Source organism: Phyllobates terribilis, unplaced genomic scaffold (assembly GCF_046119375.1).
Source record: "Phyllobates terribilis strain yellow unplaced genomic scaffold, ASM4611937v1 Scaffold_183__1_contigs__length_3771566, whole genome shotgun sequence".
Lineage (NCBI taxonomy): Eukaryota > Metazoa > Chordata > Amphibia > Anura > Dendrobatidae > Phyllobates > Phyllobates terribilis.
In genome coordinates, this window is record NW_027362943.1 from 2,466,811 (window position 1) to 2,483,743 (window position 16,933).

The 16,933-nt window shown below is 46.6% G+C and overlaps 2 protein-coding genes across 2 annotated transcripts in view; both read left to right on the top strand.

Annotated features, from left to right (window-relative positions):
- The window catches only part of LOC141212747 (uncharacterized), a 55,568-nt gene that overhangs the window by 16,186 nt on the left and 22,449 nt on the right, over positions 1-16,933 (top strand). The gene's annotated exons all lie outside the window — the stretch shown is intronic.
- The window catches only part of LOC141212722 (uncharacterized), a 33,361-nt gene continuing 17,026 nt past the window's right edge, over positions 599-16,933 (top strand). Inside the window, exons 1-2 of the mRNA XM_073665030.1 lie at positions 599-729; positions 913-982. Of these exons, the coding sequence (XP_073521131.1) occupies positions 599-729; positions 913-982 (201 nt within the window). The remainder of the gene's footprint in view (positions 730-912; positions 983-16,933) is intronic.

Genomic DNA, 16,933 nt, shown 5'->3' on the forward strand with positions numbered 1-16,933 from the left:
GGAGGGAGCTATCGCAGTCATGATGGAGTTTAAAATGTTTAGGTATAGTCCTGAGTGTGGAGGGATCCGCGCAGTCGATCGCCGCCAATATCCCCAATACATGTTCTCTTATTCTCACTTTGAGTTGGCGCGTTGTTAGGCCAACATAAATAAGCCCACAGGGGCAAGTAGCATAATAAATAACAAAGCGTGAGATACATGTAATGCGGCTCCTTATTTCATAGGTTTTCGTGCCAGCTGCATTGGAGAAAATATTGGTTCTATCCATATTGGGGCAAGCGACGCATCGACCGCACGGAAAACTACCACATTCAGGACCCGATGCACCAAAAATTGTAGACATGCCAGACACAGTTTGGTAGTGACTATGTACAAGATAGTCACGGAGATTCTTGGAGCGGCGTACAGTAATGGGTGAGTGATCAGGAAGGATTTTTGACAATACCGGATCTATCAGGAGGATGGGCCAAGCTTGAGTCAAGCATTTCCTCATCCGTCCGAATTGTCCATGGTAGTTTGTTATAAATCTAGGTTTGTCATTGATCTTAGGATTTCTTTGCAAATAAAGCAAATCGTACCTATTCGAATATTTAGCGCGATGGTACGCTCTTTTAACCACCCGTTTACTGTAGCCCCTCTCATAGAATCTCTTCTTCATGTCCTTGGACTGTCTAACAAAATCTTCATCACTGGAACAAAGTCTGCGGAGACCCAGAAATTGCCCAGTGGGTACAGATCGAACCATCCACGGGGGATGGGAGGACGATGCGTGGAGCAACATATTCTTGGAGGTATACTTTCTATAGATGTTTGTTTGTATCAAATTATTATGATCCCTTGCAAGGGTAACATCAAGAAAGTTCACTGTGTCAATATCCCAATTGAAAGTAATATAGATATTCATCTCATTAGTGTTGAGGAGTTGCACAAATGTTTGCAAGTCCTCAACCGAACCCTGCCAGATCAGCAGGATATCGTCAATGTAGCGCGTCCAAAAAGGGACGCGATACATTGACGCCCGCCGATCCGGCAGGGAGAGGCCCCTCTCCCACAGCCCCAGGAACAAATTAGCATAGGCCGGCGCAAAAGATGCACCCATTGCAGTACCCTGGAGCTGTAGGTAGAAGGACCCCTTAAAAGTGAAAAAGTTGTGGGTAAGGGAAAATTCCAAGAGGCACATCACCAAGTCGACAATATCTCTCGGTAGATTAGAGGTATTGAGGAAAAAAGCGCAAGCTCTTAGACCATCCACATGCTTGATATTAGTATAAAGTGATTCCACATCACCCGTCACAAGAATCATTTCTGGGTCCAAATACAATCCATCAACTTTCTTAAGTAGATCACATGTATCTAAAAGAAATTCTTTATTGGTCTGTTATATGAAGGACTATATATATGCTTTTTTGCTGTGGTGCCTCGGACCCTATTACATGTGGACTGGATCGTCCCTTCAGTGAGATGGTCATCATACATGATATGTGTTTTTCTGTATTCTTGTACTGTGCCCTATATTGATTATGAAGTAACTTTTTATACTATTTATGAATAAAAGTTAAATTTTATTATTATTTTGGGTTGATATGGTCATATTTATTTCTTCAAGTATTTATCTATGTCGAACGACTTAACCTATATTCCTACCATTAGGTGCTAGCCATTGAGCAGTATATATATTATCTTTAATATTCACCAATTGAGAAACTTATATTGGATCTAGGGAGGTTAGCCACAGTGCCATGGGCTTTAAACTTCTTGATGACACTGCGCTTGGAAGACACAGGAACATTCAGGTCTTTGGAGATGGACTTGTAGCGTTGAGATTGCTCATGCTTCCTCACAATTTGGTTTCTCAAGTCCTCAGACAGTTCTTTGGTCTTCTTTCTTTTCTCCATGCTCAATGTGGTACACACAAGGACACAGGACAGACGTTGAGTCAACTTTAATCCATGTTAACTGGCTGCAAGTGTGATTTAGTTATTGCCAACACCTGTTAGGTGCCACAGGTAAGTTACAGGTGCTGTTAATTACACGAATTAGAGAAGCATCACATGATTTTTCAAACAGTGCCAATACTTTTGTCCACCCCCTTTTTTAGGTTTGGTGTGGAATTATATCTAATTTGGCTTTAGGACAATTCTTTTTGTGTTTTTTCATTGAAGACAAATTAAATGAAGATAATAATACCAAAGAATTTGTGATTTCAATCATTTTCAGGAAGAAACTGAGTATTATCTGACAGAATTGCAGGGGTGCCAATACTTTTGGCCACCACTGTATATTAGGAAGCTTGTAGCAAAGTCCAATTAGCAGCTTTCCATTATTGCCTTTTCCATGTACATCTACCCATACTGGTTTTAAAATGCAGAGGGCCAAAATGAAAAACTTGGACAAAGTTGTGGACCAACCAGTATACAGAATAATGGGCCCCACATAGTCCTCCATACAGAATAATGGGCCCTACATAGTCCTGCATACAGTATGATTGGCCTCACATAACTTTCCATACAGTATAATGGGCCCCACATAACTTTCCATACAGTATAATGGGCCCAACATAACTTTCCATACAGTACAATGAGCCCCACATAGCTTTCCATACAGTATAATGGGCCTCACATAGTCCTCCATGCAAAATAATGGCCCCACATAGGTGTGGTGGTTCTGGTGTCGTGGGTCAAATATAATCACCAAGAGTTGGGCATGTGTGCAGTACATTGTCGAAGCTCCCCCCCATATCGTCATTGAGCTTGAGGTCTTAAATTGGTTTTAACGAAAATACCCCTCTACCAATTTTCTTTCCTATCCATTTCAATGTAGTCTAACCCTCTGTTTGTCACCCAGTCATGGCTTTCACCCAGCCAGCTTTCTGTAATGCCCACCACGTCGTAATCTGTGGCTGACCTAAGAGACTCTGATTCATTCATTTTGTTTTCAAGACTTCTTGCATTTGCCTGCAGACATTTAATACTATTAACACATTTATTACTGCTACTCGCCTCCTTACTTTCCTTGAATGTCTCACTCTCTGTCTACTCTACCCCCTTATTTGCACAGCTACCTTCCCTCCCCCCAGATCCTAGGTTGAAAGCTCCTCCATCCATCTGACCATTTTTTCCCCCAGCACATCTGCATTCTCCCCATTGAGGTGCAGCCTGTCCCTATCGTAAAGCCTGTAGCCGACAGAGAAGTCAGCTCAGTTCTCCATGAACCTAAGCTCTTTCTTCCTGACAATTATCTCAAGTTCCCGCTGACTTTTTAGTGACGTAGTGGAATCAGCAGTATTTCTGAAGACACCACCTGTACTTCAGCTTCTCTCCTAATTCCCTGTAATCATTTTTAAAGACCTTTCACCTCCCTCTAACTTTGTCATTGGTACCAATGTGTACAATGACTGCTAGGTTTTCCCCAGCCCCACCCAATAATCTGTCTATCTGATCGCCTGAAGATCCCCCTGTTAGGGGCACACAAAATGTGTGTGTTCTCGTCTTAAGTTGTCTGCCGCCAAACTGTATATAGGATCTATACGGTTGGAGAAATCATAAATGAAAACTGAGTAGTGTCTCAAATAGGCTTTTTATAGGAAATATCAAGGACCTTTCCACACATTACCTCATTGCCTTATCTCATAATTATGGCTGACATCTGTCGCTAATGGGTCATTATTTTAATATGTAAACAATTAAGTCAAGCTGACTCTCAATTAAATCAGTTAAGTCTGTCTTGCAAGTAAGGTTCAAAGGTCAATCAGTATAGTCACTTATCTTTTATTATTCTGTAATTTCCCTAAAAGAAATAAAGATCATTAGCAAGCTCTTATTATCAGATTAATATGTTAGTCAATAATCATTAGGGATTTTCCATAATTCCATGTTCCACGTAGTATGTGGATGTTTGATCATTATGAGGTTATTGGTGCAATGTGGTACGGGCAGGAGGAGGGCATTTTGGATTGTCTGCAATTCTTAATACATAAAAGTATGGAGTTCCATTTTCATATAACTTCCATAATCATACATATATTTATCTATAACACCCCAAATTAACTTAGGAATTATCTTAAGGACCATAATCTTTCCACTTGACGAGATAATGCAGACGATACCTGACCCACCTGGAACCAAGAATTCGCCTTACTTCATACTCCCAATACCCTTCCAAATCCACCTCAATTATGTCTTGAGGTCCCCTCAAATTTTTTTAACCGCTTCCTGACCGCCCACTGTACATAAACGTCGGCGATGCCTGGGCTCTGTGCAGCGCTGACGTTTATGAACGGTCGGCGGTCCCGCAGCCCTCAGGACCCCCAGGGTCCTGCAAGTGCTGCGGTTGCGGTTCAGAGCGACAGCTCTGACAGGGGACATCTTTGGGACCTGATTGGATCAGGTCCCAATGGTGTTAATTAACCCTTTGCTATCTTCTACAGTACAGACCAAAAGTTTGGACACACCTCATTTAAAGATTTTTCTGTATTTTCATGACTTTGAAAATTGTACATTCACACTGAAGGCATCAAAACTATGAATTAACACATGTGGAATTATATACTTAACAAAAAAGTGTGAAACAACTGAAAATATGTCTTATATTCTAGGTTCTTCAAAGTAGCCACCTTTTGCTTTGATGACTGCTTTGCACACTCTTGGCATTCTCTTGATGAGCTTCAAGAGGTAGTCACCGGAAATGGTTTTCACTTCACAGGTGTGCACTGTCAGGTTTCATAAGTGGGATTTCTTGCCTTATAAATGAGGTTGGGACCATCAGTTGTGTTGTGCAGAAGTCTGGTGGATACACAGCTGATAGTCCTACTGAATAGACTTAGCTGCTTTTTTCTTCCCATAATACAAATTCTAAGTAAATAAAAACGAGTGGCCATCATTACTTTAAGAAATGAAGGTCAGTCAGTGCGAAAAATTGGGCAAACTTTGAAAGTATCCCCAAGTGCAGTTGCAAAAATCATCAAGCACTACAAAGAAACTGGCTCACATGAGGACCGCCCCAGGAAAGGAAGACCAAGAGTCACCTCTGCTTCTGAGGATAAGTTTATCCAAGTCACTAGCCTCAGAAATAGCAGGTTAACAGCAGCTCAGATTGGAGACCAGGTCAATGCCACACAGAGTTCTAGCAGCAGACACATCTCTACAACAACTGTTAAGAGGAGACTTTGTGCAGCAGGCCTTCATGGTAAAATAGCTGCTAGGAAACCACTGCTAAGGACAGGCAACAAGCAGAAGAGACTTGTTTGGGCTAAAGAACACAAGGAATGGACATTAGACCAGTGAAAATCTGTGCTTTGGTCTGATGAGTCCAAATTTGAGATCTTTGGTTCCAACCACCGTGTCTTTGTGTGACGCAGAAAAGGTGAACGGATGGACTCTACATGCCTGGTTCCCACTGTGAAGCATGGAGGAGGAGGTGTGGTGGTGTTGGGGGTGCTTTGCTGGTGACACTGTTGGGGATTTATGCAAAATTGAAGGTATACTGAACCAGCATGGCTACCACAGCATCTTGCAGCGGCATGCTATTCCATCCGGTTTGCGTTTAGTTGGACCATCATTTATTTTTCAACAGGACAATGACCCAAACACACCTCCAGGTTGTGTAAGGGCTATTTGACCAAGAGGGAGAGTGATGGGGGGCTACGCCAAATGACCTGGCCTCCACAGTCACCAGACCTGAACCCAATTGAGATGGTTTGGGGTGAGCTGGACCGCAGAGTGAAGGCAAAAGGGCCAACAAGTGCTAAGCATCTCTGGGAACTCCTTCAAGATTGTTGGAAGACCATTTCCGGTGACTACCACTTGAAGCTCATCAAGAGAATGCCAAGTGTGTGCAAAGCAGTCATCAAAGCAAAAGGTGGCTACTTTGAAGAACCTAGAATATAAGACATATTTTCAGTTGTTTCACACTTTTTTGTTAAGTATATAATTCCACATGTGTTAATTCATAGTTTTGATGCCTTCAGTGTGAATTTACAATTTTCATAGTCATAAAAATACAGAAAAATCTTTAAATGAGAAGGTGTGTCCAAACTTTTGGTCTGTACTGTATATGCCGCGATTTTTAGTGATCGCGGCATATAGAAGATAGTGAGCGGAGAGGGAGTCGTCAACTTACCTCTCCGACGGCCCCCTGATGTCTTCCAGGACCTGCCGTTGTTATGGCAGCCGGAGGTCACATGACCACCTCCGGATCTGCCATATATGGTGTCCTGCTAGGCTCAGCCTGCAGCTGAACTCTAGCAGGAGACACTGACTGTGAAACAGTCAGCAAAGATCTCATGCAATGCAATACATGTCTATTGCATTGCATGAGATCAGTGATTAGAAAAATAAAAATTAATGTCCCATACAGTAAGTAAAAATGTAAAAAAAAGAGTCAAAAAATGTTTTCAAACTGTTAAAAATAAATCACAAAATAAATAAAAATAAATAAATAAAATATTAAACCAATAAATCCGTATATTTATGTAAAAACAAAAAAAGTACACATATTTGGTATCGCCGCGTCCGAAACAACCCGATCTATAAAATTGTCACACTAATTAACTCCTTCTGTGCACACCGTAATAACGGCCAAACAAAAAGTGGAAAAAAATGCGATCAAAAAGCAAAATGGAAATAAAAATGGTACCGCTGAAAACGTCATCTTGTTCCCCAAAAAAAGGCCGCCATACAGCTCCATCAGCTGAAAAATAAAAAAGTTATAGCTCTCAGAATAAAGCGATGCAAAAAAATTTTTTTTCTATAAAATAGTTTTATTGTGTAAAAGCGCCAAAACATAAAAAAATATACAGTAAGTGTAGTATCACTGTAAACGTACTGACCCGAAGAATAATGCTGCCTTATCACTTTTACCACATGCAGAATGGCATAAAAAAAAACTCAAAAAAGAAATCCTGAATTGTTGGTTTTTGTTAATTTTACCTCCCAAAAAAACGGAATAGAAAGCGATCAAAAAATATCACGTACTCAAAAATGGTACCAATAAAAATGTCAGCTCGTCCCGCAAAAAACAAGCCATCACATGACTCTGTCGGCCGAAATATGGAAAAATTATAGCTCTCAAAATATGGCAATGCAAAAACTAGATTTTGCAAAAAAAAAGCGTCTTTTAGTTTGTGAGGGTATGTGCTCACGTAGCGTTTTACAAGCGTATATGCTGCGGAATTTCCGCAGCATAAACGCTTCAAAAACGCATGGTAATCTGCCCCCCATGGTCCTCAATGACAAGCCGCACTGTCAATGCCCATGCTGCGAATTTTTCCGCAGCGTTTATGCTGCGCTCAAAAATCCGCAGCATGTCTATTAATTTTGCGGACACGCAGCGTAATCGCCGCCATTGACTTGCATTGGACTGCGTGACATCCGCATCACTACATGTGCACAAGCAGATATCACACGGTTCAATGTGCGGATGGTACCCAAGTCTGGAGGAGAGGAGATTCTCATCCAGACCTGGGCACCATAGAAACTGTGAAAAAAAGAATTGAAAATAAAAAATAAAGTTTATACTCACCTTCCGATGTCCTCCCGGTGTTATCTCTGCCGCGTCCGCTCTCTTGCATTGCTCCCGCTGTTGTGAAGGACCTGCCATGACGTCACTGAGTCATGTGACCCATCACATGGCTCAATGACGTCACCGCAGGTCCTTCACACCATCGTGAGCCGCCCAACACACCTTACGCGGCGGAGAGAACACCGGGAGGACACTGGAAGGTGAGTATAAACTTTATTTTTTACCATTTTATACTTTTTTTTTAACTAACTTGGTCACACTACTATAAATCCATGCCGGTTGCATGGATTTATATAATGTGAACAAGTTGTCAAGCACTTTTCCAAGTGATGCTAAAATCGCTTGGAAAAGCGCTTGATAACCCGCATGCAGAAATGCATGCAAAGACGCTTTACAAACGCTTCTACCTGGCGGGAAAAATGTATGTAAAATCCGCATGCGTTTTTCCTGCCAGGGAGAAGCGTGAAAAATATGCTTCATTTCCGCAACGTGGGCACATAGCCTGACAGCTGTCAGTCATAAAAACCCAATATAAATCTGGTATCTCAGTAATCGCACCGACCCGAAGAATAAAGTTACACTGTGTTCCAAATTATTATGCAAATAATATTTTCTCAGATTTTCCCAAATTACCTATATGAATTGCAGTCATTGTAATTTTCCAGTCAAATAACTATTAGAGTACAATTGAAAGGTTTTTGTACAAACTGCCTATGATAACAGTATATTTTTAAAAAAATAAAAAACTCAAACTGCGCTCAAAATGCATGTTCCAAATTATTATGCACAGCAGAGTTTTCAACCTTTTCATTTTAATAAAGAACAAAAAAATGGTCATTTTTGAAATTATAAGCATTAGCAGGTTATTACAAACTGAAATCAAACAGTTTTCAACTCAAAACTTTATTCTAGGTGATGTTACATTTGCACATAGGACCCCTTGTTCGAAAGGAGCTTCTGAACTCTCTCGTCCATTGAATTTGTCAGGTTTTGGATGGTTTCTGCTTCAATTGTTTTGCATGAGGACAGAATACCCTCCCAGAGCTGTTGCTTAGATGTGAACTGCCTCCAGCCATCATAGACACTCCTTTTGATGATGCTCCAGAGGTTCTCAATGGGGTTGAGGTCAGGGGAGCATGGGGGCCACACCATAAGTTTGTCCCCTTTTATGCCCACAGCAGCCAGAGATGCAGGATGTGTTATGTGCAGCATGAGACGGGGCATTAATATTATTAATAGCCTAGGAAGGGTTCATGAATATTGGCCCCCTCCGAGGCTAGAAACAACAGCCCTCAGCCGCCCCAGAAGTGGCGCATCCATAGGATGCACCAATTCTGTCACTTAGCCTCCGCTCTGCCCACTGCCCTGTAGCGGTGGCAGTGGGGTTATAGGGCTGGGGTTGATGTCAGCTTATAAGGCCAGCTGACATCAAACCCAGCTTAGTAATGGAGAGGCGTCTATAAGACGTCCCCATTACTAACACCATAGTGAAAGTGATATGTGAAATAACTACACTGCTCAAAAAAATAAATCTTACCAGCTTCCGCCATCATCTTCACAAGGTCTTTTGCTTTGGTCCTTGGGTTGATATGTACATGTCGGACTAAAGCACGTTCATCTCTGGGACCCAGAATCCATCTCCTTTCTGAGCGGTATGATGGCTGGACATTCCCATCCTGTTTGTACTTGCGTATAATTGTTTGTATAGATGAACGAGGCACCTTCAGGTATCTTGAAATTGTACCCAAGGATGAGCCAGACAAGTGCAAGTCCACAATTCTCTTTCTGGTATCTTGGATGATTTCTTTAGACTTTCCCATGATGCTCCACAAAGAAGCAGTGTGTTTCAGGTGTGCATTAAAATACATCCACAGGTGTGTCTGAGAAGCTTCGAAACACATGACATTGTTACGGATCCAGGTGGTGGAACCTCTGTGCTGGGATGCAAGGAGGGACTAGAGGGGCGTAACTAAGTGCCTACTCTGACCGACCCTGGTCACACGGCGGCTTAGTTGACTCCGTGAACCAAGGAGGGATCGGACAGGTGGACTAGGTACCACACTGGGACCGACCTTGTGTGAGAACAGGCAACTCCCATGGGTCAGATGGCTGAAGCTGACAGGTACAGTGGGAGAGCACGGCAGGTAGCCTGACGGGTGATAGACAGACTGGCGGGCACGGCTAACAGACTGGCTGGCGGGCACTGGAACCTGAGGGCTGAGGAGAGTGTTAGTACACAAACGACAAACTTGCACAGGCATCCCTTCCAATCCACAAGAAAGAAAGTCTTTCCTCTTACCCTCTTGATGGCCAAAATGTTCTCTACCTCAAAGACGTCCTCAGTGGAGACTGGAGCTGGAGCGGTACCTGGATCGTCAGAGAATGAATTAAGGACAACAGGGTTGAGGAGAGACATGTGAAAGGAGTTGGGAATCCGTAAGGAGGCCGGGAGTTTCAGCTTGTAAGCCACTCGATTTATTTGGTTCTGAATCTCGACCGGACCGATGAACCGCGGACTCAACTTATATGATGGTATCTTGAGACGGACATATTTGGAGAAAAGCCAGACCTTGTCTCCCAGACGGAATTTTGGCGGATCCAAACGTCTCTTATCAGCATGCTTCTTCATCCGCTCGGAGGACTGAAAAAGCGCAGATCTAGTGTCCTCCCAAATCACAGAAAATTCACTGATGAGAGACTCCGTGGCAGGATTGTCCACTGCAGCGGAGACGGGAAACGGAATCCGGGGGTGTTGACCGTAGACCACAAAAAATGGAGACTTAGCAGAGGACCCACTCACATGGTTGTTATAGGAAAACTCGGCCCAGGGCAGGAGCTCAACCCAATCGCTATGGTGAGCATTGACAAAGTGCCGAAGAAAGCTGGTAAGGATCTGATTGATACTTTCCACTTGACCATTGGACTGAGGATGATAGGCTGAAGAGAAATCCAAAGAGACATCCAGCAGCTTGCACGTGGCTCTCCAAAAGCGAGAAGTGAACTGAACTCCTCGGTCCGAGACAATGTGGAGGGGTAAGCCATGGAGACGGAAGATTTGACGGATGAAGTCCTTAGCCAGCACAGGTGCAAACGGAAGACCAGGCAGAGCGATGAAGTGAGCCATCTTGGAGAAGCGGTCGGCGACCACCCAAATGACTGTACAACCGGCCGATACAGGGAGATCTGTGATGAAATCGATTGCAATATGTTACCACGGAGCGGAAGGCATGGGAAGAGGAAGGAGGTGACCGGCTGTAAGGTGCCTAGGTATCTTGTTACGGGCACAAGAGGAACAAGTCGAGACAAAATCTGCAATGTCCTTGCGCAGGGTGGGCCACCAATAGTGTCGGGCAATGAGCAGAAGTGTCTTCCTCTGGCCGGCATGGCCAGCCAGTTTGGATGAATGGCCCCAGAGTAAGACCCTCTTCCGATCTTGAGCCGCTACAAAGGTCTTACCAGGAGGTAGATGAGACAGGTCAAACGGAGCAACAGTCATTATTCTGGAGGGATCAATGATGTGTAGAGGCTCCTCCTCCAGTTCGGAAGACAGAAAAGAGCGGGATAGAGCGTCGGCTTTAATGTTCTTGTCTGCTGGGCGGTAATGGAGATTGAAGCAGAATCGAGCAAAGAATAAAAACCATCTGGCCTGACGCGGGATAAGTCTCTGGGCGGTCTGCAAATACGTGAGGTTTTTATGGTTAGTGTAGATGACCACTGGGTGCAGAGCCCCCTCAAGCAAGTAGCGCCACTCCTCCAGCGCTAATTTAATGGCCAGCAGTTCTCGATCTCCTATGGAGTAATTATGCTCGGCCGGAGAGAAGAGTTTGGAGAAGAAGCCGCAGGTCACCATTCGCCCGGACGAGGATTTCTGGGTGAGCACTGCTCCGGCTCCGGAGGAAGAGGCATCAACCTCCAGGAAGAACTGTTTATTGCCATCAGGATGGTGTAGCAGAGGAGCTGAGGAAAAGTCTTGTTTAAGAGAGATAAAGGCATTCTCTTACTCAGGAGACCACTCCCTGGGATTTGCTCCCTTACGGGTAAGAGCAGAGATGGGAGCTGTCCGGGAGGAGAAATGAGGAATGGAGAGGCGGTAATAGTGAATCCCAGACACCGCTGAATAGCCTTTAACCCCTCCGGTCGGGGCCACTTTAATACGGCAGATATGTTCTCGGGATCCATCCGCAGTCCGGTCTCCGAGTTGATATACCCCAGAAATGGCAGGAAGGTCTGCTTAAAGAGGCATTTCTCGTACTTAGCATACAGGTGATTCTTCCGGAGCCTCAGCAGTACCTGACGAACATCCCTCCGGTGAGAGGGCAGATCAGGGGAGAACACCAAGATATCGTCCAGGTACAGCACCACGCAGGAATACAGGAGGTCTCGAAAGATATAGTTTAGTAACTCCTGGAAGATGGCTGGAGCATTACAGAGACCGAAGGGCATCATGCGGTACTCGTAGTGACCATCCCGGGTGTTGAATGCAGTCTTCCACTCGTCTCCCTGGCAGATCCGGACCAGATTGTACGCCCCACGCAGGTCGAGTTTAGTGAAGACCTTTGCGCCCTTTAGGCGGTCAAACAGCTCCAAGATGAGAGACAGGGGGTACTTATTCTTGATGGTAATCTGGTTGAGGCCTCTATAGTCGATACAAGGACGAAGAGAGCTGTTCTTCTTCTTGGCGAAGAAGAATCCTGCTCCAGCCGGAGAGGTGGATTTCTGGATAAATCCCCTAGCAAGATTTTCTTCAATATATTCAGACATGGCACGGGTCTCGGCCAGCGACAAGGGGTAGATTCGCCCGTGAGGAGGTGAAGCACCAGGTATTAGGTCGATGGGGCAATCATACGGCCTATGAAGTTGTAGTGTCTCTGCCTCCTTTTTATCAAAAACGTCCGCATAGGACCAGTAGGGTGCTGACAGGCCTGGTACGTTAGCCGGAGTAGACAGGGGTCGAGCAGGACGAACTGGAACCAGACAGGTCTTATGGCATTCCTGACCCCAACGGAGCACGTCTCCCGAGCTCCTGTTCAGGACAGGCTCATGTCTTTGTAACCAAGGCAGGCCTAGCAAGATGGAATGAGAGAGACCGGACAGTACGAAAAAGGAGAGTGCAGCATTCCCACCTGAAGAGTTACCGGCTCAGTGACCAGCAAGATGGTTTCAGGGAGAAGCTTTCCATCCACAGAGGAGACTGCTAAAGGGTCCGCCAGACATATGGTAGGAATCTGAAAGTGCTCCGCAACGGCTTGTTGGATGAGATTCCCAGCGGCTCCGGAATCCAGATGGGTAGTCTCAAAAAAGCGGGTCTCACCACTGGTAACGGAAACGGACAGAGTCAAGGGCAGAGAGAAAAAACTCTTGCCTAGGACGACCTCTCCGAGCGGTTCTAGACACTGGAGTTTCCCGGTCTCACCGGGCAAGAGCAGATAAGATGATCATTATTGCCACAATAGAAGCAACTCCCCTCAGCATCTTGACTTGGTCAATTTGCATAGGCTCTGGAGAAGACACCCGGGGGAGTGCAGGTTAGCAGACTAGACTTTGGAGGACGGGAGCGAGGTGGGGAGGTTTCCTCTCACGGGTCATCTCCTTAGCGCGTTCCAGGAAACGAAGGTCAATCCGGGTAGCTAATGACACCAGTTCGTCCAGGGAGGGAGGTATGTTACGTCCGGCTAGCTCATCCTTGATCCGTCCGGAAAGGCCCTCCCAAAAGGTGGACACCAGGGCCTCATTGCTCCAGGCAAGTTCAGATGCGAGGGTTCGGAAATGTACGGCATACTGGCCCACAGTGAGACTCCCTTGGCAGAGTCGGAGAAGTGAGGAGGCGGTAGAAGATTTTCGTCCGGGCTCATTGAACACCTTCCGGAAGGCCGCGAGGAAAGCCTGAAGATCGGACACCAGAGGATCCCCTCTCTCCCACAGAGGATTAAGCCACGCCAACGCCTCTCCGGTGAGGTGAGACATGATGAATGCCACCTTGGCCCTGTTGGAGGTGAACTGGTGTGCCAGGAGTTCAAAGTGCAGCGTGCACTGATTTATGAAGCCCCGACATAGTACGGGGTCACCACCAAAATGTGGATGCGCAGAGAGCCGGGGTCCAAAGCCGGGTGCCACAGCGCCGCAGGGTTGAGGTGCCGCTGGAGCAGGTGCCGCTTGGATAGAGGCGGACACAGTAGGGGTGGACAGCGCGTCCAGGTGGGAGTTGACTGTCCGCAGATAGGACAGGATAGTATCCTGTTGGGATCTCTGGTGAGAGACCTCTTGGTACAGGTCAGAGAGCGAAGGAGCCTGGGAGCCACTGGGTTCCATGGCCTGTGCAAACTGTTACAGATCCGGGTGGTGGAACCTCTATGCTGGGATGCAAGGAGGGACCAAAGGGGCGTAATTAAGTGCCTACTCGGACCGACCCTGGTCGCACGGTGGCTTAGTCAACTCCGTGAACCAAGGAGAGACCGGGCAGGTGGACCAGGTGCCACACTGGGACTGACCTTGTGTGAGAGCAGGCGACTCCCACGGGTCAGATGGCTGAAGCTGACAGATACAGCAGGAAAGCACGGCAGGTAGCCTGACGGGTGATCTGGGTTGGCAAGCAGGCGGGCTTGGCAGGTAGCCAGATGGGTGATCCGGGTTGGCGAGAAGGCGGGCACGGCAGGTGGCCTGACAGGTGATCCGGGTAGACAGCCTGGCGGGCACGGCTGCTAGACAGGCTGGCGGGCACGGCTGCTAGACAGGCTGGCGGGCACGGCTGCTAGACAGGCTGGCGGGCACGGCTGACAGGCAGCGGGACCTGAGGGCTGAGGAAAGTGTTAGCACACAAACAACAACCTTGCACAGGCACCTCCATTTTGGAGGAGGTGCTTTATATAGGAGTGGTCCTCTGGCCATTGGCCGGGGACTCTTTAGGACGGCGCGCGCGGCCTAAGCACAGTGCCCGGGAAGCAACAGCAGGTGCAGGGGAGCTGGAGGACGCCGGACCGGGACCGCGGCGGTGAGGGAAACGGCGTCTCTGCCCGGCAGGAGGCTCCGCTCCGTACACCTCGTACACCCGCGGCTCCGCTCTCTACACCTCGTACACACGCGGCTCCGCTCCGTACACCTCGTACACATACGGCTTCGCTCCGTACACCTCGTACACGCACGGCTCAGCTCTCTACACCTCATACACATGCGGCTCTGCTCCGTACACCTTGTACACACGCGGCTTCGCTCCATACACCTCTTACATGCGCGGCTCCGCTCCGTACACCTCGTACACACGCGGCTCCGCTCCATACACCTCGTACACATGCTTCTCCGCTCCGTACACCTCATATACGCGCGGCTCCGCTCCGTATACCTCGTACACACGCGGCTCTGCTCTGTATGCCTCGTACACACGCGGCTCCGCTCCGTACACCTCGTACACACGCGGCTCTGCTCCGTACACCTCGTACACACACGGCTCCGCTCCGTACACCTCGTACACACGCGGCTCTGCTCCGTACACCTCGTACACACGCGGCTCTGCTCCGTACACCTCGTACACGCGCGGCTCTGCTCCGTACACCTCGTACACACACGGCTCCGCTCCGTACACCTCGTACACACGCGGCTCCGCTCCGTACACCTCGTACACACGCGGCTCTGCTACATCCACACTGTAAACCCCTCCTGACCCCACACATAAACTTCAGCTCATCCAGCACCATGACAACCAGCACAGCAGAGTCCTGCATCCACTGAGGCCCCTGATCATGTGACCCCTGACTCCTCCCCTCCTGTGACCTCATCACAGCTCCTGTGCGCACAGAGCAGCCATATATGTGGTGGCGGCTCTGCAGGTGGAGGTATGTGGAGACCCCCATTACTGGGCGCAGGGGGCATTAACCCCTTCAGCACCGAGACTCTTTTGGGGTCTTGTGTTGCCCCTTTATAAGAATCATAAGGTTTTTGTTCTGTTTCCTGTAATAGATACATACGACCCAACTATGGAGACTGGGAGGGAGGAAACGTATTGTTCTCATAGTACAGGACCCCTTTACTGCCCCCACAGTGTAATGCCCCCATTATACCCCTTATGCAGGATGTATGATGCCCCCACACAGTGTTATGCACCCATTATGCCCCTTATGCAGTATGTATGATGACCCCACACAGTGTAATTCCCCATTATGCCCCTTATGCAGTATGTATGATGCCCCCACACAGTGTAATGCCCCCATTATGCCCCTTATGCAGTATGTATGATGCCCCCACACAGTGTAATTTCCCCATTATGCACCTTATGCAGTATGTATGATGCCCCCACACAGTATAATGTTCCCCCAGTACCGCCTGAGGTCCTGCAGTTGGAATAAGTCCTGAGGTTTTACAGTTGGAATAATTCCTCTGGAAAATGGTTTTCCCTTTGCCTGCTCCCCTACATGTAGACCCTCGAGCATGTATACATGCATGTAGGGGAGCAGGCCTTACTAGATTTCGAGGCTTTGTACAGTAATATACCGCATGAGGATGGTATCAGAGGAGTAAGACATTTCTTGAAATCGAGATCAATAAGAGTGTAGCAGACATAATGAATTTATGGAGGATCTTCTAAAATTCACTCTTACTCATAACTTCTTTCTTTTTGACATGAATTACTTCCACCAGCTCAGGGGTACTGCGATGGGGAGCCTCTGTGCCCACTTGTATGCTAACCTATTCTCGGGCTGGTAGGAGGAAACCACAATATTCAGGGATGATCATAAGTGATGGCATTCATATATTGGGGCATGGTACAAATATATTGACGACTTTTTTATCATCTGGTCAGGGACGAGTGAACAATCTTGAAATTGTCAGGGAACGCAACATCAATACAGTGGGCCTGAGATTTACATCTAAATTTAATTAATACCAGTTGCCTTTCCTGGATGTACTAATCAAGAAAGAACTGGATGGGACCATATGGACTCTCATCTATCATAAACCTTCAAGCACTAATAAACTATTGAAGTGGGATAACCACCACGCCCATCCCCATAAAAAGAGGAATACCCAAGGACCAATTTTTATGGTTGAGAAGGTACTGCCATAAAGTCACAGATTTTAATATACAGGCAATAGACCTGAACACCAGATTGAGGGAAAAAGGATACTCATGGTACATTTTGGATTCCACATCATCGTTTGCAGAAAAATGGGAGAGACAGACACTCCTCCATACCTAACCAAGAGACCAAGAAAAAGATGGGATAACACGAGTAAGAAAAACTTATGACAATCAGAGTGACCATATCTTTAATATACTCAGAAAACTCTAGGATGTACTTGTGGCTGACCCGGACCTGAGGGTGCTGTGTGATCTACTCCCACAATAACTTTCAGAAAGGGTCGATTAATTAGGGACCATTTAGTGCATAGTTTCTACAAAAAACCTTCACCCAAGGGGACTTGG